This window comes from Pipistrellus kuhlii, unplaced genomic scaffold (assembly GCF_014108245.1).
Source record: "Pipistrellus kuhlii isolate mPipKuh1 unplaced genomic scaffold, mPipKuh1.p scaffold_m20_p_14, whole genome shotgun sequence".
Lineage (NCBI taxonomy): Eukaryota > Metazoa > Chordata > Mammalia > Chiroptera > Vespertilionidae > Pipistrellus > Pipistrellus kuhlii.
Genome location: NW_023425449.1, coordinates 39,106,205 through 39,133,580, shown reverse-complemented (window position 1 = coordinate 39,133,580; position 27,376 = coordinate 39,106,205). Strand labels below are relative to the sequence as shown.

At 38.9% G+C, this 27,376-nt stretch overlaps 1 protein-coding gene across 3 annotated transcripts in view; it reads right to left on the bottom strand.

Moving 5' to 3' along the window:
• Positions 1–2,005: 2,005 nt before the first annotated feature.
• The window catches only part of FAM91A1 (family with sequence similarity 91 member A1), a 44,239-nt gene continuing 18,868 nt past the window's right edge, over positions 2,006–27,376 (bottom strand). For 2 of the 3 annotated variants that reach the window (XM_036437212.2, XM_036437214.2), the window contains 14 exons: positions 26,604–26,716; positions 26,025–26,140; positions 25,092–25,204; positions 24,486–24,572; positions 19,155–19,287; positions 17,684–17,832; positions 16,248–16,382; positions 15,940–16,053; positions 14,372–14,444; positions 12,074–12,223; positions 9,726–9,830; positions 8,919–9,042; positions 6,975–7,044; positions 2,006–5,152 (listed from right to left, as the gene is read on the bottom strand). In XM_036437212.2, coding sequence (XP_036293105.1) covers positions 4,967–5,152; positions 6,975–7,044; positions 8,919–9,042; positions 9,726–9,830; positions 12,074–12,223; positions 14,372–14,444; positions 15,940–16,053; positions 16,248–16,382; positions 17,684–17,832; positions 19,155–19,287; positions 24,486–24,572; positions 25,092–25,204; positions 26,025–26,140; positions 26,604–26,716 — 1,668 coding nt within the window. In that variant the 3' untranslated portion in view covers positions 2,006–4,966. The remainder of the gene's footprint in view (positions 5,153–6,974; positions 7,045–8,918; positions 9,043–9,725; positions 9,831–12,073; positions 12,224–14,371; positions 14,445–15,939; positions 16,054–16,247; positions 16,383–17,683; positions 17,833–19,154; positions 19,288–24,485; positions 24,573–25,091; positions 25,205–26,024; positions 26,141–26,603; positions 26,717–27,376) is intronic. The other variant, XM_045581507.1, reaches the window with a different exon arrangement.

Sequence of the window (27,376 nt, the reverse complement as noted above, 5' to 3'; positions counted from 1 at the left end):
TCCCTGCCACAGTCCAGGACCCCTCACTCCGTATCACCCACGTTCTCACTGCTCCATAGTGCTGCCACTGAGGCAGGAGACTCCCAACACCACCGCTGCGTTTGCCAGCCATGCGACAGCTTCTGGCAGTGTCACTCCCCGTGTTGAGCGTCTGCCCCTTGGTGGTCGGTGCACGTCATAGCTACGGGTTGTTACGCTGGTCGGTCGATTTGCATATTAGGCTCTTACTATATAGGATGTTAGTGGATGTAGCAGGCATAGAGATGCAGCCCTCAGAACCTGCTTTAAGAATAGATTTGCTTTCTAGCTGCAAAAAGGTGATTATCTGGTACCTCTAGCTGTTAATTCCTACAGGGTGGGCCTCGTCTCTCCAGCCTGGGCCTCAGTCTTCTCAGGGCAGCCAATGACCGAGAAAGAACAGAGCATCTAACAGGGAGAGAAAGTGCGAGATGGCCCTCTAGTGACGCGGAAGGAAGAGACAGTTGGGGGCAAGCCCACAGGAATGCCAACTTTTTAAACTGCAACACCTACCACTCCAGTGGCTTCTTTTGAGGGTGGCATTCTTTGTCCCCCAAGTTAAAAAAGAAAAAGAAACAAATATAAAGAGGCTGGGAGGATTTCTTATTTTAAATGATCTAGATCACGTGTCAAACACAAGGCCCGCGGGCCAAATCCGTCCCGCCAGGCCTTGCAATGTGGCCCGCACCGCGCTGTCATCACTGCACTCCGCTGCGTTTCCATCACAATGACAGTTTATGACTGTTCAGTAAACCATTCGGCCCGCGATTTAGGCTGAATTTTAGATTTTGGCCCCTTCTCTGATTGAGTTCGACACTCCTAATCTAGATTCTAGAGAATGAAAAGACAAGCCAGAATAGGAGAAAGGAAATGTACAAAACACATATCTGATAAAGGACTTATATTCAGAACCTATATTAACCCCCTTTTTAAAAAATATATATTTTATTGATTTTCCACAGAGAGGAAGGGAGAGGGATAGAGAGCTAGAAACGTTGATGAGAGAGAAACATCGACCGGATGCCTCCTGCACACCCCCCACCGGGGATGTGCCTGCAACCAATGTACATGCCCTTGACCAGAATCGAACCTGGGACCTTTTAGTTCACAGGCCGACGCTCTATCCACTGAGCCAAACCAGTTTCAGCAGAACCTATATTAACTCTTAAAACTCAACAAGAAAACCCATTTTTTTTCAATATGGGCAACAAATCTGAACAGACACTGCCCCCCAGAAGGTATATGGATGGCAAATAAGCAGACAAAAAGATGGTCAATATTATTTCTCCGTACAGAAACTAATAAACAGACCACATGGTCACTGCAGCTGGAGCTCATTCCCTGCTGGTATTGCAAAATGGAAGTCATTTTGGAAGACAGTTGAGCAGTTTTTTTAATAAAATACTAAAGGCCCAGTGCATGAAATTCGTGCACAGGTACGGTCCCTAGGCCTGGCCTACAATCAGGGCCATCTTCCCCAGATGCCAGCAGCTGGCTCCACCCCCAGCTGCCACCCATCCCCAATTCCCTGTTCACCATCAGGTGATCAGAGCCTGCTGGCCGGGGAGAGGAACCATCCTTCAAACCGCCAGGCAGTACCCTTCAGTGTCAAGGTCATGAAAGACTGAGAAACTGTCACAGGTGGGAGTCGTTTAAAGAACCATTAATGACTAAATAAATGCAATGTGGTATCTGGATTTGATCCAGGAACTGAAGAACATTAGTGGAAAAACAAGTGAAAACCAAGTCAAGTCTGCTGTTTAATAAATAGCAGCATATCCATGTGAGTATCTGAGTTTTAACAGATGTGCTATAGTTTACATAAGGTGTTAACATTAGGGGAAGCAGAGGGAAGAGGATAGAGAGTAAATATGAAATTATTATATTGATAAAATAAAAAGGTTTAAAAAAATGTATAGGGAAGCCACAACAGCATGGTTGTACTTAAAATTAAGAAAGGGACTTACAGAAGATTATACACATTTTCTCAGTAATTGATTACCATCAGTTTATTTGTAAACATAGTATATGTGTCAATAATCAAATTGACAACACTTTATACATTTCATATTTAATATCATACCAGAAAACAATCCACTGTACTTAGTTACAATTTTGGTACTTTAAAATCTTTAAATACAAACTGTATTTGAAACACTGAACATAAAAGAGAAAGATTAATAACAGAAAACTAAATACATCAAATAAAAGAAACCAATATTTAAAAAAAAAAAAACACACAAAATCATCTGATTACATACTTAAAAGGGAGGAAGTCAGATGATCATCTTTTTTTAATAACGAAGTTGTGGTTCTTTAGACCCACTTGAGGTGAAATTGTGTCACACTAAATTCCATGTCCTTCCTGATTCTTTTTTTCTCTTAGTTTCCAAGGAATGTTTGCCATGGTTTAAGCTACATTACAGGGGGGAAGAAATGGGAGGTAGCAAAAGCCAATGAAATTACTTTAAACATCTGCAAAAAAATATTTCACAGATCATCTTTGGAAAATAATAAAGTCTGTATTTTACATTTACCTTTATGCTGAAATGGATCAATACTTGTAAGATTTAAGAGATGCATCTTTACAGGAGATAAAATATAAATGAGACAAAGCCAAATTCATAAAGCAAAGCACAAAGCAGCCTGCACATTTTGCTAACAGCTATAAAAATGCAGACCACCTGCCTGGCCTGCCCAGGCTAATGGTGCTTAGTGGTTAGTGTGCTAGGCTCTGCACCAAAGGGTCGCTGGTTCAATTCGCGGTCAAGGGCACATACCTGGATTGCAGGTGCAGTCCCCAGCCCTGGCCAGGATGCATGCAGAAGGCAACCTATAGATGTGTCTCTCTTACATAGATGTTTCTCTCTCTATCCTTCCTAAAAATCAATGGAAAAAATATCAATGGGTAAGGATTAACCAAAAATAAAATAAAATAAAAAAAGACTGCCCTCCTTAAAAATGAGGTTTTCAGCTGGGAACCAGAATCTTTCCTTATTCACAGGAGAAACCAAAGCGAGCCACATGCTTTTTCAGTACTTTCCCTAAAATTCATGATCATTTTTGGGTTCTATTTCTTTCTTCCATTATTTCTCAAAGGAAATGCAGCAGCAAATCACTCCCACATTTTAAGTTTTAAATTCACCAACAACTGAGTTCACTGCCAACAAGTACAAATAACTGATTCTTTATTAGTGTACATGTCACTACAATAGACTTAGACTGGTAATACAGGAATAAATAAAATAACTACAGTTAATTCAAACAAAGCAAATGAGATTAAAGAGCCCTGATCAAATGAAATACTTTCAACTTTTGGTTGAAAAACTGTAAGTTACATACATACCTAATAGCACTAGGAATGTCCAATATCAACTATTGGGGAGAATGAGTGATTCACAGTCATAAGAAATTATTTTAATAGTATGTATTTTTCCTTTTATAGACAATTATTAGATACACTGATTTCTACCTCATAAGAGAAAGTAGAAAACTAAAAGTTAACTGCATTTACCTAAACATGGCACTGACTTGCCACAGGTAACCTGCTCCAAAGGATTCAATTCTGTGGGTAGGCCATGGGCTAAATGCTATGTTAACAGTTTTTAAAAAGGCATATATTTCCAGAAGTATGTTGAAATCCACAAATGTCAGTTCTATAAATAATAAGAATTATCAGCAAAAATATTTAGGCTTTAACATTCCCAAATTGTCTAATGCCTTAAGTGTTTTAGATATATGTTCTTTGACCAGTTCATTTGGTTACAGTTTTAAACTAGCAAACCGTTATCCTAGGAGAAGAGCTAAACTAAACTATAACACTGTACAAACTTCCCAAGGTAACTTGAAAAATCTAAAAAGTGATTCCAATTATCCTAATATTTGAGACACTAAAAGAATCAATGACTCAAGAAACATTTTTAAATTACTCAATTTTCCTTTATCATTTCCTCCCCAAACTATTCACATAAATTTAAGATCCAAACTGCCTAAGAATAGGTCTTCAAAGTAGGCTTTTCACTAAAATATTTTGATCAGAAGACATAGCTTTAATGCTTCTCTTATATAATTCTAACCTAAAATCACAACCCTTGGTTTGAGAATATAAAATTCAATTTCATAACAATTAATTGGTAACACTACAAACAAAAACAAGTCACGGTGAAAATGTGCAGCAGCCACAGCTACAAGAATGGAAAATAAATTCTATTTTTCCAGAAAGACTCTATGAAAATATAAAGTCCAAAGTGAGTGACAACAGAAGTCCACATATAAATGTTTAAAAATAGAATGCTTTCCAAAGCTTCTCATGAGATGTCAATGTAGAGTCAGAGTAGGAGTTAAGACCTTCTAAATCAAGGGTAAGTTATACAGAACAATGCTGATTTACATACTTTCAACAATGTTCAACTGATATACATAATTTACAGACAGCCACAGGAATTCATAATGCCCCATCACATCATTTCTCAGGACTGGGTGTGTATGTTTCATAGTTTTGCTACTTGAAGTACCAAGAAGCCTTTGCAGAGGAAGAGTTCCCCTCTTCCCATGATCCCCTACAGAGTAAGTAACAAAATATAAAACTAAACAAGATTTACGTTTGATACCCTAACATATAAAATTACCACTGCAATATTCATAGTGACTGCTTATAAACCTAACAGTCATCATAAAGCCTATAAAGTATATCCTGTTTATAAAAGAAATGCAGATTGTCTCAAGGTAAAAAATACAGTGCAGGCTGCTACAAAGCTCTTGGTTGCATTGGGAAGTGCAACGATGAGGAAAACTTCAGAGACCATGAACGTGCTCCCCAAACTTTGAACATCGGGTAAGCATGAATTGCACGGCAGCGGCAGGATACTTTTTTAGTGGCTGGCACTATAAAGCTAATCTTAAGAAAGAAAAAAGGCAGAAAGTGTGAGCAACAAATGGTGTAACCAAATCATTGCATATGGAGACTAGCAATACGCAGTGAGGAAGGTGACCGTCCACTCCATTCTGATAAGATGCCATCTTTAAATACTAAGTTCTTTGCAGGCAGTGGGACTCCCAGATCTGCTTGGGATGACTGGGAGAGCAAACTTGAAAAGCTGGCCTCTGTGTGAATATCCAGTGTTGAAGCACCTTCCTAAAAGATCAGAAACAAGAGAAAAATTCTGTATTCTACATGTTACCAAACCACTTAGTATAGCTAGTGAGAAAAATAGACTTTGATTAATGGAGAAATGTTTATGGAATGCAAAGCACTAATGGAGATGCAAAGACTTACCTCACAAACACAAAATAATCAATGAGAGGTATTAGCATATGCAGAAATGACTACCACAAGTTAAACTATGCTAAGTGCTTTGAAATGAATAGAAATACTAGGCTATGAGACTATGGCATAAGAAGAGGTTAGTTCTCAGACAATCTCTAAAAACCCTCACGCAGCATTAAGCGCCAGGACAGCCCACCCACTCCCAGGGCTCTCACAGGCATATAACCAGACCGCCCCAAGAACTCCGAGCTCAAACATGCCCTGACATTTGCTCTCAGGTGCTGCACCACACGTGTCACACCTACCACGTCCCTTATTCCCCACATCAAGCTACTCAGGAATATGAGAATCTCTCGATTCCTCCCTTCCTGCCACACCCTCAATATTTTCCTCGCATTTAACTAATCACTAAGTTCTGTCAATCAACCTCCAACATGGATTTCAAAATAATTTACCTTAATCACCATACCCACTGCCAGTTTAGGCCAGGGGCCTCCAAAGTGGGGTACTCATTGCAAAATGGGATATGGTACTACGAAGATTTTTAAATCTTCTACCTACTTATTGCATTTTTTAAGAATTTCTGTTTGTATATGTTTTATAATATACAGAATTTATTGGTATAACATGTAATAAACAAACCTATATTGTGGATACCTACAAAATTGTAGTTTTGTGGATTTTTTTAATGAGAAAGGCTGCTACTGACATCTCTCATTTGGGCTAATAGTCTCCAAACTAATTTTACTTCTATGCTTGCCCATTTTTAATCTATTCTCTAATCTTTAAAGAAATAATGTAATTCTCTGTTCAAGTCTTTAATTCACTCAGCATAAACCACAAATGCTTTAATACATTCTAGAAGGCCATCCCCATCCCTCTGGCCACTGCCACCATTTCACGAGGCTTCTGAAACTCTGGCCTTCTGTTTTCTTGACACAGGACCTTTGTGCCTGCTAAGCTCTGCTGGAATACTCTTTTCCATCCTTTAGGTTTCAGATTATATAGCATCTCTACCTATTTGAAGGTCTAGCTTTGGAACCCATCAGATTTGAAGGAGCCCGACTCCTTCAAAGTACCTACTGAAATAGACGTTTACTTGACTAGTGTCTTGTAAAATCCTCTCAGCTCCTCTAGTGTCTTAGAGATCATTGTTTACCCAGCACCTGGTAAAGGGTCTGGCATGGAGGAGACACAAGTATTTATTGAAAGAATGAATGAAACAAAGCTCTAAAATATTAATTTCATAATATTAGATCAGATATTCCATTCTAGTTTATCTATAAATTAAATCTAGGATATCCTTTCCTCTGTTGGGACACAGGACACAAAAGGTCTAGAGCACTGGTTTTCACTACCACAACAGACAATGGCGCTCACTGCAGTTATTAATGGAGTACTGGACTCAAGAACCAGCACATCGTACGATGCATGGCCTGTAACAGCTGCTTTCCACACTCCTGCTGAATGAAGCACTGGCACACAACAGAGTCCAAGCTTTAGAGCCAGAAGACCTGGCTCGTGAACTCAGGTGCAAGTCAGTTTACTTCCTGAATCTTGATGTCTTTGTGTATAAATTTAAATTAATGCTTGTTTCATGTCTTACTGCAGTGGAGATTCAAAGCAAACATGGAAGTGTTTTGCATTTAAAGCTCTACACCAATACCATTTGGATCTTCTGGTTTATTACCTGGAATGAGTGAACAAAATTAAGGACTCGTAGAGAAAGTTTTCTACTGGAATGTAAGAGGTTTTGAAGGCTGAAAAAAAGGGAGGAGAGTTTAGTACAAACATAATGACAGGAGTTTAATTTTACTAATTTCAAAACATTTATATCGGCATATAAATCCTGATTAACCACATTAAAATTTTTTAAAAACCAATTTCAATGGTTCTCATCAATGAAATTTGTGCCTCTCTTAATAATAGGGAGTAACAGAACATAAAAAGACTATTTTGAAATAAAACATCATAAATTATCAAAAATTAAAATTTATTATTATAAGGTTTAAACTGCTAGCAAATATAAATGTTTACTAAATAAACCTTTTTAAATAAAAATGTATGTACTTGGAAGGATAAAGTCTGACATATTTAACATACATCAACCCACCAAATTAAATATTTTTCAAATATATAAATAGGTAACAATTATAGTGACAATCTTTAAAGATGTAGCATTTTTATTTTATTCATGTCTTATTTTATTTTCAGAGGACAGTTATTAAAAATTACTTGTCACCCTAGCCAGTTTGGCTCAATGGATAGAGATTCAGCCCTGGACCTAAGAATCCCAGGTTCGAATCTGATCAAGGGCACATACCTCCTCCAGTCAGAGCATGTGCAGGACACAACTAGTTGATGTGTCACTCTTACATCCATGTTTCTCTCTGTCTTTCCCCCTCCCTTCTATTCTCTCTAAAAATCAGTAGAAAAATATCCTCAGGTGAGGATTAACATAAGTAAATAAATAACTTGTCTAATGTGTACTTTTAATTTTCTGATATAAGCTATCAATACATTAAGCCAGTTAAATGATCAGTAAATATCACCTCTCCAAATTACCCACTATGACAATCAGATTCAATGATGATCTTTTCTAATTAACCCAGTCAGTCTCAGAGTCTTTACAACACTATCTCTTGGCAGCCATGACCAATGGATCAGAGTTGTCATACATGTCATCTCTGGTAGGTAAAAATGCTCATTTTAGGAAATGTGGAAATTAAAGACAACTTTGAAAGTCAGCCATAATTCCACAAGACATAATCACTATTAAAATAACATAACTTGAGTGTGTGTTTGTTGAGTAAGAGAAGTCCACAAAAAATTCTCTACAGACATTTACGTATTTTTAAAAAACCAGGCTCATACTCTCAGGAGCATTCTTGGTTTACCACACTCTCACCAAATTTGGGTAACTAAGTAAATCCTATCTAATAAAAAGGCAATATGCTAATTGACTATCACACCCTCACAAAGATGGCAGCGCCCACAGCCAATAAGGAGGGAGTATGCTAATTGACTGTCATACCCTCAAAGATGGCGACACCCAGTCCTCAGCCCCGTTGGGGTGACAGGCGCATGGCACGATGAGGCCTGCCCCCAGGCAGCTGTTCCACACACCTGCCAGTCTCCTAAAGCCCCCCAGCTGCCCTGGGCTAGCCCGAGGTGCAGGCAAGCCTCAGATGTAGGCTGCCCAGCTGCCCAGGGCCAACCGAGGCTCAGGTAACCAGGGCTGGCTGAGGCTTGCACTGCTGGCAGTGGCAGCAGCAGAGGTTTGATGGGAGTGTCATCTTTCCCTGATCACGGGATCACCTCTCGCCCCTGGGGGCTCCCAGACTGAGAGAGGGCAGGCTGGGCTGAGAGACCCCCTGCCTCCAGCGCATGAATTTTCATGCACCGGGCCTCTAGTATAATTATAATTAACCAAAACATGTGCCTAAAATGTTTGCACGTGCCTAATTTCTGAGGTATAGAAGTTTAATTTTGAAAATATAGCAAACTTTATTTAATAAACAAATATAAACAGGTAATTACTATGTTTATGTATAAAATAAAAGAAAGATATAGCAAATATTACTGACTTGAAAGTCTCATAGATGAAAAGACAACAATGAATATAAACACTTACCTCTCTTTCCTGCAAAGGCCATGGGTAGCAATTTTTCTACAAACTTTCCGGTTTAATTCAGAACTAAACAATGGAATTCCAAAGCACAGCTCGAGAGGAACCCAATCTGCTTCTGTTGTGGCAACTATAAAAGGACATGTAAACTTATTAGTCATGCATAAATTTATATATTATAACTGACGGAGGTTTCTTAATTTAGGTCCATGGATTTTCATAGATTCCTCTCACCCACCAATGGGCTGAGCAGAAGAAAGAACTCGGGAGAGGGAAGGAGTGTGAGTGAATCTCTAAAATAGGAAATAATATTTTTTGAGGATGTATATGCTTCTGAGAAAGCACTAGTTTTCATCAGATGTTCAAAGTGGACTTTTACCCAATCGAAAGATATCTACAAAATGAGAGAATTAACCGAAATATTTAACAAAGGAAAAATAAAACTTAAGTCACTATTCTCATGTCGTATTTTAATAGTATTTTACTATTCTAAATATACAAACATGTTTGCTAGAAAATTCTTATTACAAGATCCATTATGGACAAATGACATCCAAATGACTTAACAAAAAAGTTAAGCCCTGGCTGGTGTGGCTCAATGGATAGAGCGCCAGGCTGTGGACTGGAGGGTCCCAGGTTTGATTCTGGTTAAGGGCACATATCCAAGTTTCAGGCTTGATCCCCAGTAGGGGGCAGGCAGGAGGCAGACAATCAATAATACTCTCTCATCATTGATGCTTCTATCTCCCTTCCTCTCTGAAATCAATAAAAATATATTTTTTAAAAGATTGCAAATAATTTTTAAAACCTCACCAGAGTTTTGTTTAGTTGCTAAATCTGCAGTTGCCTCCTCAATGACCATTTCAAACGACTCTGTACTTCCATTTACATCTGAGCCAGAAGCCAAATCAGGTTCACCTTGTAATTTAAGGACAAACACAAATATTAAGAATCTAGTAGTTGGCATAAGTTGTCAATAAATCAGATCTAACATAAAACTGGATTCAGGCAACAGAAATGGCAATGGAAAACAATGAATAATCCTTAACCTTAAAACAGTAGGTCTCAACTGGGGGATAATTTTGTCCCCTAAGGGACACTAGGCAATGTTTGGAGACAGGTTTTGTTGTCATGAATGAGAGCAGGGATGCCACTGATATTTAATGATGCTAAACATGCTACAATGCACAGAGCAGCCCCACAACAAAGCACAGAACGTAAATAGGTTGTAAAAACAAGGATTCAAATGGCAGAAGAGAAGATTAGACTGTCAGCTCACTACTAAAGTCATTTCTACCCCATTGAAATTCGCAGTCTGATTACATAGTTTCTCTTCAAAATTCTTTTTGACTTCCCTTTGGACTTTCAGCACAGAAGATGCTCCTACAGCTCACCTACTTCTCTACTCTCACCTATTTCTGCCCAATAGATCCTTTCTTTCGGCTGCCACAAGCTACTCTATTCCCTGATTCCCTCTGCCTGAAAGGCTGCTACCTTCCACATAAACAACAATCATCTTTTGTGTAGGTAACTCCTCATTATTCAAAATTCAGTCCAAACTTTCCATTCCGTTAGAGGCCTTCTCTGACAGCTCAGCCATCCTACTGTAAGCTAAAGCAGAGCCCTATCTCAGTGTCCGAACACAGCACAGCAGCCTGATTTACTTGCTTGTCTCCCTCTCTAGGGTATAATTCCTCAGGTCTTACAAATTTAAATGTCTCCAGCATCTAAGCAGACGGTCCGTAAATGTCTGTGGAATGAATGAAATAAAACATGGCAGCTAGAGCAGATATGCCTTGAAATGACTGTTTAACTCCATAGCCTTCTTCTCTGGAAAATGCCCCTGTGATACTTGGCAGTCAACTGTTGAAAACTGCCTATTACTCAGCCATAAAATATCTACTATGTCAAAAATCAAAAGTTACCCAAATTCTCTGGCCAAAAGTAAATGGACCACAAATGGATACCTAACTCAGAGAGCCAACCCAATCCACTGGGTGGCTAGCAATAATTATTTTCTCACAATTTCAAAGTAAGAGGCTCAAGGAATAGTCAATTGACAACAGACAATTGAACTGAAATGTTTCCTAGAGTCATAGACCAGAGCTGGTACCATGGCAACCACAGCCAAATTACAAGCCAGAATTAGGTCAGAGCAGAAACAATTAGTAAGCATGAAAAGGTAATTGGAAAATAAAATTTTAAATTAAAAAATAAAGAAAAAGAGGCCCTAGCTGGTTTGGCTCAGTGGATACAGCGTAGGCCTGCGGACGGAAAAGTCAGGGTTCGATTCTGATCAAGGACATGTATCTCGGTTGCAGGGTCCTCCTTGGACCAGGTCCAGGTAGGGGCTCATGCAGAAGGCAACCAATCGATGTATTCTCTCACATCAATATTTCTCTCTGTTTTTCTTTCTCTCTTCCACTCTCTCCAAAAATCAGAGGAAAAGTATCCTTGGGTGAGGATTAAAAAAAGAAAAAGAAAGAAAAAGATATCTAAGGAAAACTAGCCATAATCAATATGCAGAATAGATGAGATATAAAGAAAGAGAATGAGGCCAGGAAAGCTAAGCAGAAAATGATTGCTTCAAGGACCAGGACTCAGACTGAAGTCCTGGTCCTTGCAGATAATAAAAAAAGAGAGAAGGGGAGAAATGGATATGAGATATTTTTCCAACGATTAATTCACAGAACTTGGAAACAACTGGGCAGAGTAGAAAAGGAATACGGTGACAGAGATAGGACTCTGGCCCGGGTAACTGAGACAATGGTGCCTCCACAGAAAGAGAAAGGTCAAAAGGAAAGAACTGGAGACAGCTTTACTGAGAGACTAAAACTTTGAAACCATCATCACATAAAGGAAGTTAAGTTAAAGCCTATAAACATAGATATGACAGTAAAGAACTAAAACCTGATAACCTTTCTGTATTCCAACCCCACCCAGGTCATCACTTCTGTAGTGATGCACTTAATGTTCTCTCCATTTTGAACAACTGATACTTGTCCAAATGATGTCACAGAATATTTTCTCATACTTCAGTGAAAAAGCATTAAGTGTTAAATAATTCAACATCCCCACAAAGGTCTCAGTGCTTTTAAATAATTAGGTTGTGATTAACTAAATACCAGTGATCTTAATTCAAAACCCAACTATTGACTAACCTCTCTCATCAGAAGCATCACTGAGTTTTCTGCTTGCAAGTTGGCTCGAAGCATTCAACATGGTGATATAGCCACAAAAATGCTGCAAGTCCACCTTAGTCCTTAATATTTCCAATGCTTTATGAACACCCATATTGACACGAGTAAACTCTAAGAACAAAGAGTTGACATCAAATGATAAGTGAATAGTTTTGTAAAATATCACAACATGAAACACTTAAAAATATTTTTATTAAACAATTCTTAAAATTACTTTTATACTTTAATCTATCAAGATTGATTCCAATGAAGAAATATCTGTAAAAAAAGGATGGTATGTGTGTGTGTGTGTGTGTGTATATATATATATATATATATATATATATATATATATATATAATGTTTATAGCCTTCAGAAGGTATTTGTTAGATCAGAAGCAAATAGTCCGTGGTAAATTCTCTAAGTGTCTATTTGTACTTTTATTCTCCATCAAATGCTTATTTGGTGGGCTTCTACCAGGAAATTTATTAAATTCACATATTTTTGAAATTAAAGCTAATATACTTGAAATTACCGTATTTTTCGGACCATAAGACGCACTTTTTCCCCCCCAGAAGTGGGGGGGAAAAGTCCCTGCGTCTTATGGTCCAAATATAGCCTACACATATACTTTAAAAAAAAAAGTTTTTTTACTTGCCCGGCTCTGTGTGGTCTCTGTGTGCTTGCCTGGCTCTAAAATGGTTCTAAATGCTGCTGTTTACTTTACAGGGTTGATTACATGTGTTTATGACTGTGATGTTGGGTTTTAATGCACATAAAATATTTTAGGACACTATTTGTTTCAGAATCTTTTTTTCTTCATTTCCCTTCTCTAAAAACTGGTGCGTCTTATGGTCCGGAGCGTCTTATGGTCCGAAAAATACGGTATGTCCTAATGAATTATTTAAGTTTTAACTCAAGTTCTTACCCATGAACTTACAAAAGAGAAAGATGCTCTATATCCAAATATGGAGATTTCTCTTTTTTGTAATTCACAATAATATCCCAAGGCAAGGGAACTATCAATTAGTTCTTGAGATTTTCTACATTTTATTGTCCTATGGTCTCTACCCTGTATCCTCAGGTGAACATTTCCCCCCACAGGATTTATAAAGTATCAGAGGAGTAAATAGCAAAGTTTAGTTGCAGACAAGTACTTATTTCTGAAAAAATGGCTATTTTGGGGAAGAGAGAACTCTCTTCTCTACATTTTGTACACACTCACAACAGCCAAAAGAAAGCACTTAATTTCAGACGTGAGGCTCCCCAGTCTGGCTGTGAGAAAAGACGACAATATCTATAAAAAATCCTATCTATGCCTTTCCTTGCTTTAGGGGGTGGGGGCAGTGGTGAGCAACCTTTTGAAAGAACAGTAAATATGGGGTAACTTAGGTTAAATTACTTGAACCATTCACTGCTCTCTTGAATTCCAAGCAATGAGATTCTAAAAAACAGAAAAATAGGGTACAGAACAGCAGTTTTACATGGAGCAGGAAACATAAGTGCTATGTAAATATATGCAAAATTTTAATCAGTATTTTTCTTCATAATGTATATATTTTCTTAATATTCAACAGAGAAAAAGTATATTCTCTATTAGACAAAAGGAAGAACGAACTGGCTGTTACAGAACTTCTCTGCATCTTTATCAAGTACGAGACTGCACAGCCAAATCCAGGAGCCAACATTAACCAGGACTTTCCCCTTGGTGCTAACCAGCTAATTTAGCTCAAACTACAATCCACTCAAATCCTCTCGTCAGCAAAAATAAAATTTAACAGCAAAAAAATACATGCAAGTGCTCTATAAACTGTGAAGTTGGAGACAAATGTTTATTAGGACCCATTTCTACAATAATTTAAAAAGCCCCCAAAAGAAAACCAGTGTGTAGCATGAGGGGTGACCAACTTTCTAAACATCTTTCAAAGCATAAAATCTTCCCTATTACTTGCTTCAAATAATAAGCAATAAAAAGAAAAGGAAAGACTAAACATTCGGAAAACCTAGTCTTCCCCGTGGGTAGACACCTATGTATTTTCTTCATCTCCAAGACACTCGCATTCCTCCATAGGCCCTACGTGATTCTTACACTATTGGTTCTTTGTGGGAAAAGGCATATGACAGAAAACTACCTTTGGCCAATATTCTTTAAAAACAAAATGGTAACATTCTAGAACTTCAGAAATTTAAGCATTCATTTCCTGCAAAGTTTTCCACCACACCGGTGACAAAGATTAATGATAAAGAAATCAAATAGATACAAATCAGAAGTGAGGTACCTCCTTGTAGTTCTGTCTCATCAAATGGAAATGGTATGTGGACAGTTTCTCCTGTCCCGTGGAAGCCATGTCCCTAAAGGTGAAGAAACAAAAGTTGAAAGGTGTATGAGAAAACGACATTTCCAACAATTGACATTAAAGCACTAAATAAGACTGTGCCACGTGGTGGTATGTTCCATTAAAGTGCTTTAAACAATTTTCTATTTTTCTCCAGCAAGCAAAGACAATCTTAAATATATATGAATCTATAAGGTAATGTGTCTCAAATAGAGTGCATGGGCTAAATTTTAAAAAGGAAGGTAATTTAACAGGCAACTCAGGCATCAGCCAAGTGGAGACTGAATGAAATCAAGTGTTGGTCCCTAAAGACCACATATTATATATGAAATGCCAGGAATAGGGTCTAGAGAGAAGAAATAGATTAGTATTGTTTAGGATGTGGGGGCTGGGAGAATAAGGGAGTGAGAACTAAAGGTGCAGATTTTTGAGATGATGAAAATGTTCTAAAACTGAATATGGTGGCCTTGGCTAGTGTGGCTTAATGGGGTGAGTGTTGTCCCATGAACAGAGAGGTCGCCCATTCGATTCATGGTCAGGGCACATGCCAGGGTTTTGGGCTTGATCCACAGTAGGGGTTGGGAAGGGGCAGCTGATCAATGTTTCTCTCTCCCTCTCCCTTCCTCTCTAAAAATCAATAAAAATTATTAATTAAAAAAAGGTGATGGCTGCAGGTATGTGTAATGACAGTAGTCTGCTTTATCCATGGGGATACATTCCAAGACCACTAGTGGATACCTGAAACCAAGGATGGTACTGAACTCTAAATATATTATATATTTTTCCTATTTATACATACATACCCACGATAAAGTTTAGTTTATAAATTAGGTCCAGTAAGAGACTAACAATAATAACTAGTAATAAAATAGATTATAATAATATAATATAACAAAACTTATGTGTATGTTCTCTCTCTCCCTCTCACTGATAATCAAGTCAGCTACTAAGTGGCTATAGCAGGTAGCATACACAGGTGTGGATATGCTGGGCAAAGGGATGATGCATTCCCCACGAGGAATGGAGCAGGACAACTCCAGACTTCATCACACTACTCCGAATGGCATGTAATTTAAATCTATGTATTACTTATTTCTGGAATTTCCCATTGAATATTTTCAGACCATGGTAGACCCTAGGTAACTGAAACCACAGAAAGTGGAACCACGCAAAAGAAGAACTAATATATACTGAAAAAAAAACAATGAACTGTACAATATAAATGGTTGAATTGTATGCTATATGAGTTCTCTTAATAAAGCTATTTCTAAAAGAAAAAATACAGCCACAAGGGTAACAAAAGGTGAGGCTAGAATTCAAAGTTGAGTCTAACTTCAAAGTCCATGTTGCACTGCCAGCCAAAGAACAGACTGAAACCCAGATCTGATTCTTTATGTTTCAGCTTCACAAATTTCTAATTACTGACATCTGATTGCAATTCAGCAGATAGACAAATTACAATTTTTAAAAGAAAAAAACAAAATGGATTGATTCAAATAAAGTAACTGTACCTGAATCAAAACCGCCGAATGTGTTAAAGCATCGTTCAACATTGTGAGCACATTTGATGTAGGTACTACCCCAGGATCATGACCCCAAGATGTTATTAGTAATCGATCATAACCCTATGGGAAAGAAATGAGTAAGATAAAATGGCACTTAGAAATATGGACAAAAAATTAAGAAAGTTATCTATAATGCCACTTACTAATTTCTAATATGTAACTATTCTAATATATAACTATATAATAGAAATATTAAGATGTTATTAATATCTTCACCCAAAATAATTAAAACAAACAAACCTCACACAACATACCTGGAAAATATCTGGCAGTTTTCGAAGTCTTGTACCTTTGGACAGCAAAAGAGATGGTGGTCCCTGCCCAGTGACATGGTAAATGTACAGTTTAAACCAGACAGAACTGACTTCTGGGATAGCTGGTCCAATATGCTGTAACAATAAAGCAGGTAAAGATGAAATATTTGGCTAAAAAAGCCAAATTTCCCAAGTAACCAAGCATAGTCATATTAAAAGCTAATTCCTCATATAAATGGTCATTGCTATTATCCTTATGAAAATCACTTTTAAATACTCTGTCCAAATAGTTTCACTTTTGTGCTGGAACTGAGAAAGTACATCTTATCCCTGCAGTTAGAGGATGGACTTTCAAGGACCACCAAGTTCTGAATCTGGGCTTCATCCCCCCAGCCATATCACCCTCTAACATTACTTAATGCTCTCTATTCTCTTTTTGCTCTTTTATAATGTAGCAATAAAACATCTACCTTATAGGGACATTGTAGTGTTGTTTAAAAAGTTTAAAATAGCACCTGGTATGTAGTAAGCTTTATATGAAAATGTTTTGTCATTATTAATCAATCACAAGCAATTTCTCTCAAAAGGGACTGTCCTCCCATTCATTTACAGTTCATGAACTATTATGTCTAGAGGTTGCATTAAAGAATAGGAGTATGGAGTGGAGTGGTACTGGAGATAGCAAGCGAAGAATTATAAAAAAAAAGTTGGTGAATGCAAACCTATAACAACTCCAGTTGAATAGAGGACAAATGTGGGGTTGGGTGTGCTCTGAGGCAGCTAGATCAGCACAGGCAACAAAATCACCCCTATAAAAAAAATCCCTTCCTTTCTTCACCATTAAACCTTGCACGGCTAGGAAACCAGGCAGGATGTAACACTGAAAAAGAGTAACACAATCCCCACTCTTTGAAAATGCTACAGACCCAATGCCCTTGCCAAGTATACAAATCCACAGAACTGACTTATTTTTTAAAAGTAAAAGCTGGAAGTCACAGTAAATTTTAAAGATAACCAAAATTCTACTTCCTTTCCAGTACAATTGTTTCTTTTCCATTTATTCAGTATCATAGCTCCATTTCTAAAGCATTCTATTTTTCCTATATAAATTTATCTTATTCCTCAAGGCAATCCAGACTCCCCTCTCAGAGCATCCAAAAATATTCTCTTTAGAAGACTTCATTCAAGAAGAAAACTTTAATCTGTTGTCTCAAGTCACCAGATGATAAATAAATAAAATGTATCCATTATACTTCACAAATTGAACATAACATCTTACAACAGCATAAAATACAAAACTGCTTTCTGAGTCAGCAATTTGAATCAGGTATCTGCAAACTGAGACCTAACCCAGAAAGACTGTTAAACCTCTTCTTCAAGTCACCGCGAGTACGAATGAACTGACAGCCCCGGCCTTCTGCCAAGTGGGTCTTTACCTGAGGGGTGCAGCTGCTGATGGGCCGAATCTCATTGGTGAGAGGAGCCATGGAGACAAGTAGTGTGTAATTTTTGTTTAGAACTCTGCTGCAAGTTGCAGGGTCCAAACCAAGAAGGCTTTCACAGCGTAAGAGATCCAGAGGAAAACCTGGATTATGGCCAAGCACACAAAGAGAACGAAAGACTGACAATATGAAACAAAAATGCCCAAGACAGAATACTGATTACCTATCTTTATGGACCAGCAGTCTAGGCACATATTTCTAACTGCGGATCTCCTATTCCTAAACTAAATTCAGAACTTGGCTGAGACGCTCTCTGTAGAGACTGGGAGTTGGGGGAGGGAAGGACACAGCTTTCCGGTGGCACTCAGGCTTTCACGGTGCCATTGAACCGGGGTGGCTGGGATGAAGAGGAAGAACGGCAAAGCAAGCACTTTTTAAAAAGGGAAAGGTAGCCTAAGGGAACACCAGGAGATAGTTGTCTTTGGATCAGGAATAAAGACTATTAGCTTTAAATCTTAAAAGTATCTTCTTAGCGGTCCCTTAGGACATTTGGAACTTTTAATATTCTATCTTTAAAAAAAAAAAAAAAAAAAAAAAAAAAAAAAGGACTATTTTCTCAAAAAATAGGCAATGTCATAAAAGACCAAAAAAAAAAAAAAAAAAAAAAAAAGGTTATGGATTTGAAAGAATGAGTGAAATTAAAGAATTCTCAAAATCCCATGATGCAACTCTTGTGAATGTCCAAGGACTTGAGCCAAATGCTTACATTGGTGTTCAAGCCATTCCACCTTTTAAAAACAAACATTCCTGGATGCCATTCCTCAACATAGAACCCACTGAATCAGAATCTGAAATTTTGGTACCATCAGTTCAACTCTGGTTGGGTGCACTCCCCACCTATCACAACACTGAGAGTGCACCCTAAGGCAACAGCCTCGGGAATTCACCAATTGATAAAAATTGTCACTACTTTTACTCTTTAAAAAGAGGCTATCTGTTCCCGGTCTATATCCTAAAGTAAAGTACTTTAGTAAATAAACATTCCAGTAGCATTTGAATAAGGAACTCCTATTTACTGTTTTTAATGCAATGGAATCTTTCATTCTTGAAATTTTATGCTTCCTAATACATTTACCGCAATTTTGCATCAGAACCAATGAGGGGTGAAGAGATGCCTATTCTAAATTCCACCCAGCTACTTAAACAATCGACACTCCCAACACTGTAGGTACTCATCAGATTTAAATACTACAAATGTCAGTGGCACATAAGAGAGGAGAAATAGTAAAATAAGAAACAGTTGACAAGAAAAGAAATTCACATGACAAGCCTTTAGTTATAAGTTCAATATACTTATAAAAATCTATTAAGTAAATGATGATTAAATAATAGGCATGACCTATTTAATTTCTTAGAAAGAACTTCCATAGGATCATGTCTTCAAAATCAAGTATATAACTCATACCATAACTGGGCTGGTCTGGCTGTGCAGTTTGTGCAACTAGATCTTTATTGTGACGAAGAAATAGTATCGTGTTTCTCAGAGTAAGTGCATGGTCAAAATATCTCTGTGCTTCCCCTTCACCAGTGCTCTGAACCTAAACCAAGAGAAAATAAAATTTACAACAAATATCATTCTTATGCCATTCATTCTAACATACCCTATATAATAAAAGGCTAATATACCAATTGACTAAACAGCAGAATGACAGGTCGCTATGACACATACTGACCACCAAGGGGCAGATGCTCAATGCAGGAGCTGCCCGCTGATGGTCAGTGTGCTCCCAGAGAGGGAGCACTGCTTAGCCAGAAGCCCCTCCTGCCTCTGTGGCAGTCGGACATCCCCAAAGGGATCCCAGACTGAGAGAGGGCCCAGGTCGGGCCGAGAAACCCCACTCCCCCTCAAGTGCATGAATTTTGTACACTGGGCCTCTAATAACTATATAAGAGAGATATTAAGACATTACTAAAAATTATTAAATAAAAAATTTTCCCAAACACTACTGAAACAAATATTAACCTCAATCTCTACTAATTTTCCATTTCACTACATCTTTCAAGAGAACAGAATTACCCCAACAAGGAAAACTAACAATTTTAGCAAGCTAATAATGCTAAATCATAGCATTATATAAATTGTATGTCTCATGTATGATTCAAATAAGTATTTAAAAACCTCTAAGATATACATTTGGTTTCATTCAGTAAAGTACGCCAGTCCATAGTTACCAATTAAGCCTCTAATTCTCATCACCCTCTTCACAATTTTGCATCACTCATTACAAGGGACAATAGGTATGTAATTCAACGTAATTGTTCACCATTGCTAAAAAATACAACTTGAATTCATTCAACAAGGATTTACTGAGTCCCTCTAATGTGCTCTGTGCTATGACCTGTCTACGAAGTGAGAACAGAGTGCTGAGAACAAAGCCCTGTCTTGACTGGGCTTACATTTCAATGCATGTCCATCTAAATTCTCTAAACATCCGATTAAATAACACAGCATTCATGATTAAAGTACAAAAGGTACCATAATTACTAGTCAGGAAACAGATTAGGTACACGAACTTTTTGCATTAAGAGCAGTAGACAGAATAAAATATCCAGGTCATGGAAACAGAAAGGCAATCAAGATTCAGAGCTCAGCGAAACCAGTGCTGTCCTCATAGGAAAAAAGGTGGTTAAGAGCAAATACAGGGTGGGCTAAAGTAGGTTTACAGTTGTGAGTACATGAAGCACAGAGTTTATTCTTTTTTTTAATAAATCTTTATTGTTCAGATTATTACAGTTGTTCCTTTCCCCCCCCCATAACTTCCCTCCACCCAGTTCCCACCCCACCCTCTGCCCTTACCCCCCCTGCATTGTCCTCATCCATAAGTGTACAATTTTTGTCCAGTCTCTTCCCGAACCCCCCACACATTCTTCCCCTCAAGAATTGTCAGTCCACTCCCTTTCTATGTCCCTGATTCTATTATATTCACCAGTTTATTCTGTTCATCAGATTTTTTATCCACTCGACTTTTAATTCACTTGTTGATAGATATGTATTTCTTGTCACTTTGTTGTTCATAATTCTTTTTCTTCTGCTTCCTCTTCTTAAAGAATACCTTATGTAAAAATTATATATTTTATATAATATTGGTATGGTGGTGATAAAATCCTTTAGCTTTTTTATTACCTGTTAAGCTCTTTATCTGACCTTCAATTCTAACTGATAGCTTTGCTGGGCAATCTTGGTTCTTGCTATTCATCACTTTGAATATTTCTTGCCACTTCCTTCTGGCCTGCATAGTTTCTGTTGAGAAATCAGCTGATAATCATATGGGTACTCCCTTGTAGGTAACTTTTTCTCTTACTGCTTTTAATATTCTCTGTCTTTTGCCCTTGGCATTTTAATTATAATGTGTCTTTGGTGTGGTCCTCTTTGGATTCCTTTTGTTTGGGGTTCTCTGCACTTCCTGGACTTGTAAGTCTATTTCTTTCACCAGGTAGGATAAGTTTTTAGTCATTTTTTCAAATATGTTTTCAATATCTTGCTCTCTTTTCTGGCACCCCCATAATTCGGATGTTGGTATGCTTGAAGTTGTCCCAGAGGATCCTTACACTATCTTCATATTTTTTTAATTCTTTTTTTCTTTTTGCTTTTCCGGTTGGGTGTTTTTTGCTTCTTCATATTTCAAATATTTTACTTGATTCTTGAAGTCCTCTAGTCTGCTGTTGGATCTCTGTATATTATTTTTTTTTAATATATTTTATTGACTTTTTTCAGAGAGGAAGGAAAAGAGATAGAGAGCTAGAAACATTGATGAGAGAGAAACATCGACCAGCTGCCTCCTGTACACCCGCTACCGGGGATGTGCCCACAACCTGTGTACATGCCCTTGACCGGAATCAAACCTGGGACTTTTCAGTCTGCAGGCCAACGCTCTATCCACTGAGCCAAACCGGTTTCGACTATATATTATTCTTTATTTCAGTCAGTGTATGCTTAATTTCTAACTGTTTTTTTTTCATATCCTTGAGGGACTCACTATATTTCTCAGAGATTTCTAGAAGATTCCTGAGTAAACTAATAACTGTGGTTTTGAACTCTAAATCCAGTAGTTTGCTTTTCTCCATTGCTCTCATTTGTGACCTGTTTGTCTCTGCATTTTGGTGGCTTCCCTGTGTTGATAGAGTGGCTTTGTGTGCTAGGTGTCCTATAGGGCCCAGTGACTCAGCCTCCCTAATTACCTGAGGTGGACACTCTTGGTGTACCGCTTTGTGGGCTGTGTGCACAGTCTTGTTGTAAGTAAGCCTTGATTGCTATTGGTATCACTGGGAGGAATTGACCTCCAGGACAATTGGCTGTGAGGTTCAGTTGTATCTACGATGGAAGAACTTCTGTGCTCAGACACCCTTATAAGGCAAGACTTGCTTCCGTGGGGCTTTGGCGCTCACTGAGTCTGCCCCCAGAGTGTGTCTCTTACGGATGTGAAGAATTGTAATCTAGATGGTCTCACTCTGACCACTGGGTACAATGGCTCTTGGATCTCCAAGGAGGTACAAAGTCAGCCACTGCATGAGGCCACCCAGCAGGAGCTACAGAGAGATCTGCAGATTTTTCCTCTTTATTTGGGGTTTGGAGGTGCCCAGATGAGAACTAGCTGTGAAGCAATGCAAGCTGCTGTCCAGGTTTAGGCCTTCCTTTGGAGGCTCTGGGGTTCTCTGACCCAGCTGCAGTGTGTTAGGTTTTAGATTGCAAAAGGCCAGGCCAGCTGAAACCAGTTTGGCTCAGTGGTAGAGCATCGATCTGTGGACTGAAGGGTCCCAGGTTCGATTCTGGTCAGGGACATGTACGTTGGTTGCGGGCACATCCCCAGTGGGGGATGTGCAAGAGGCAGCTGGTCGATGATTCTCTCTCATCAACGTTTCTAGCTCTCTTTCTCCCTTCCTCTCTGTAAAAAATCAATAAAATATATTTAAAGAAGAAAAAAAAAAAAAAAAGGCCAGGCCATTTATATGCAAAAGCCTCTGTGCACAGGTTGGGTGGAGTTGTAAATTGCGTGGGGTTGTAAATTGGGTGGGGTAGGAATCACCAGGATGGAGCAAACAGCAATGGCTGTCTGTCAGCCCTGCCCAAAAGAGGTCCCCTGGTCTCTGTGTCCCTCGGCACCGTGCAGGAACAATGATTGCTGTAAGCACCTCTGAGAGAAAGCCAATGTCAGACAGTCCAGTTTCTCCTCGTATGAGTCTGGGTCCCCAGAGTCTCACCTGGAACTGGAATTCAGAGCAGTTGGGAGCTTGTATCTCCCTCCCGACTGAAAAAGACAACAGCGTATCCAGGCACCCTTTCCGCGGGTGCCTCCATACCTCCGCACTTCACCTCCATACCTCCTCCCAGTCTCAGTGTGCTTTTCTCTTTCCTTTTAGTTGTATAAATTCCACTCAGCCAGCCTTCCCATGGTTCTGGATGATGTCCGTTTTGTCTTTTAGTTGTAGTTTTTTGAAGTGGTTGGGCAAGGCAGATTATTTTTGTAAGTACTCAGATATTTACCTATGCTGCCATCTTGGTTCCTCCTCCAGAGTTTATCTTATATTCTTATTTATTAATTACTAGAAGCCCAGTACACAAAATTCATGCACTCGGGGGAGGAGGTGTCATCGTCCCTTAGCCTTGCCTGTGCCCTCTCACTGTCCGAGAGCCCTTAGGGAACGTGTGACTACTGTGAAGGTACAGAGGCTACCGCCACCGCCACTACACTTGCCAGCCATGAGCCCGGCTTCTGGCTGAGCGGTGCTCCCCCTGTGGAAGTCACTGACCCCAGGGGGCAGCTCCTACATTAAGCATCTGCCCCCTGGTGGTCAGTGTAAGTCATAGCAACTGGTCATTCCACCGTCGGGCCAAAACTGGCTCTCCGACAATCCCCAAAGGGTCCCAGATTGCAAGTGGGCGCAGGCCAGGTTAAGGGATCCCACCAGTGCACGATCAGGTCCATGGGGGGATGTAGGAGGTTGGCCAGCTGGGGAGGGGTCACAGGAGGGCTCCAGGGTGTGTCCGGCCTGACTCACTCAGTCATGACTGGCCAGACCCCAGCAGCAAGCAAACCTATCAGTCAGAGCATCTTCCCCCTGGTGGTCAGTGCACATCATAGTGACTGGTTGACCAGTCTATTGTCTTCCCCCTGGTGGTCAGTGCACATCATAGTGACTGGTTGACCAGTCTATTGTCTGCCCCCTGGTGATCAGTGCACATCATAGCAAGCAGTTAAGTGGCCTTAGCATACCATTAGCATATTACTTTGATTGTTTGGACAGATGAATGGATGACTGCACACTTAGCATATAAGGCTTTTATTATATAGGATTGTATTATATGCCACACAAACAACTGTAAACCTACTTTTGCCCCACCCTGTATGACATGATATCCAGAAACATTGTTCCAAATTTAAGATAGGTTGGAAAAAAACTTCAAATGAAACTGGTTAAGATATTTTAGAGAGTCCCACATACATGCATAAAGGCTATTTTAGAAAAATGCAATTTAAAAAACTACATTAGACTAAGATTTCTATACCCTATTTCTTCTTTATATCAAATTATGCTGTTAAATGAGATAGAAAAATCATTTTTAAAATCACAAAACTTATTCATCTACTCAATTATGTTTAAATCTCAGTGACTACCACAGTGTTCAGATGGGAAATGAGGTAGGAACAAGAATATACCCAAAATCTACATAGATCAATAACAAGCAAAAGTATGTTCCAAATGCCCTGAGAGCCCATAGTCAGCAATCTAGACTTACCTTTTCCAGTTCTACAAGAAAGCTATCCAGAGACTCATCTGAGAGTTTCCCAACTTCAAACATGGTGACTGCATGGCTTTTCAAGTTCTGCAATAAAGCAAAAACAAAAACACTAAAATGTATTTCAGTGCCTTATACAAGTCACTCAAGTTCTAGTTTTCCCATTTTATGCTGCGCACAGCATCTTATATTTATACTAGAGGCCTGATGCACGAAATTCATGTAAGAGTAAGCCTTCCTTCCCCCCACTGCTGGCACCAGCTTCCCTCTGGCCACTGGCAGGCACCTGGGACCCGGGCTTCCCTCACATCCCAGGCTTCGTCCAGAAGGTCGTTTGGTCTAATTAGCATATTACATTTTTATTATTATATAAGATAATGCTTTCCAATATATTTAAACTTAAGGGTGAGTGAGGTGAGAGTCTGATTCTTCTAATTACAAAAGTAACAATCACTAAAAAGTTACTATACCCTAAGAAATATAAAACAAAGGCAGTTATGTTTTCAAGAATAAATCTAGTACTTATAAAAAAGATAGAGCATTGAATTATTTTATATCTAATCTTTACTTGAAACATTTTTATATTTGAACAAGAATTTGACTTACTGGTGAAAGATTTCCCATCATTAAAAAGGCAGTGAGAGTTGAGTCAAACAGAAATGCAATACGCTTTGTATATCCTGTAGACAAACTTAAACTGCTTATACTGGCTGTGTCGGCTGGGGGGAAAAAATCATAATTTAAGATTAAGTAAATGAAAAGTATACTTTGCTTATCATTTGGAATGAGAATGTATTTAATTTTACCTTTATTTAATAATCAGAAAATACATAATTAAGTATAAGCAATATTGTCAACCTAAGAGGTCCCGGTACTATCTCCAACATAAACCACCAAAAAATAAAACAAAAAACCCCCACATATTTTAAAGGCACTCACTTTTGAGGTCAAATTTTTGAAAAGCAATAATGAACCAAGACTTGGTAACTGCCAGATGAATAAGACCAACGCCTAACCTCTTCAGACAATCACTTGGGGGAGAATTGGGAGCCCATGCGGTGCTCCCCTCCCCCCGGACATAAAACCAGGCGCGGCCTCTCCCTCATCCCCTATGCTTTGCCTCCCTTTGTGGAAGCCAGTGTGATGGCCTTCCCTCACTCACCAGCTAGCTGGCTCTTATTCATCCTTAGTCCAAGTATCATCTTCTCCCCGAGGTTTGCAGAGCCTCTCTAGGCAGCAAGAGGGCTCTTCTTGCTCCCACAGCAATGCAACACTTCTCACATTGTGATTTCTGTGGCTGCACTGCCTTCTCTCTCCCTAGACTTAATTCTTAGAAGGAAGGTACTCTATTTTTGTCAATTTTATACCCTTAAGACCTAGATCAGTGCCTAACATATTGGTAAGTACTCAAAGATTGCATCTTGAATGAGTGAAATCTAGAGCAAAACTTATAAGTGTAGAGAGTCCACTCTGGGGGTGAATGTGCTGACACAGCCGTATCTGTAGAGAAATTCCAAATTAAACTGAGGGACTGCTGACCTGGATCCTCCTGACTGTTTGTATCAGTGTCAGTAGCCGAAGACACTTCCTGTACAGGACTCCTGCTTTCCCCGCCATCCCAGGACAAGAGCATCCTCTGTGGATCTAAAGTACTCCTATTGATGAAGAAATCATTCAATTTTTAAAAATCAAAGGATTGTATAAAAGTGGCTAATGAAGTCAGTACTAAAATTATAAACACCCATCTAAATCCAGACATTTTCAGGCCTAGAATTGAGACGTAGCCCCAAAATGCTGTGCCTCATAGAACAAGGGTTCTGAACCAAGACACATGGACAGGCTTCAGGGAATTCGAGAAGCCATTAAAATTATATGTGATATATTGTATATGCTTTTTTCTGGGTAGATTCTTAATTTTTTTCAGATTCTAAAAACTATTCATCACACACACATACACACACACACACACACACACACACACACACACAAAGATTTTTTAAAAAGACCACTAACATACAGGGTTCACCTGAAATGACAGAATAAGTAAAATTTTAGTATGTAAAATTATGTTTTTTCCAAAAGAAAATTCTAATATCTCATACTTAATAAATGAATTACTTTAATCTGTTTATAGACGGAACATTTCTCCACGATGAATGAAGTTGATCCAAATTTATTACGTGTCCCTTCTTATGGGCAAAGCCCAATCGGCAATACATTGAAACAGCATTCTGAAAGAAATAGGAAATGAGCATTAAAAATAAACCAGACATCAGGATCTTTGTAGACAAAATAGTACTATAGACTATACCTATAGTGATCTTCAAGCATTTTCACCCCATAAGTAGAAAAAACAATTTTCAGTAGGTCTGTTCGTCCACTTAACTTCACGTGTCTGAGAGGGAAGGCATCCAATTTTCCGGCCTGGCCCTCCTTAGATCTATCCCCAGTATCAGAGATGTTGCTTTAATTATCTCATCACAAGACACCAATTAGCCTGCTTCCTGCTCAGCACACAGTGTGGGTGCGTCCTCCCTTTCACTCCATGGGGGCCCTTATCTCGCTCTTTTCTATCTTGTGAGCCAGTCGTCCAACAGCTAAAAAGAATCTCACTGCCTGTTTCTTGGTAGCATATCAAAACAAAAATCTATCTATCTATATAAAAGACCAAGTGACCATCACAACTGAATGACCAGTCGCTATGATGTGCACTGACCACTAGGGGGCAGACGCTCAATGCAGGAGCTGCTGCGGGGTGGTCAGTGCACTCCCCAGCCAAACTTCCATGCCCTTTCCCCTCAATCACCAGCCAGGCTGAGGGACCCTTCCCATGCATGAATTCATGCACTGGGCCTCTAGCATTTGATAAAATCCATTTAGTAATTACACTG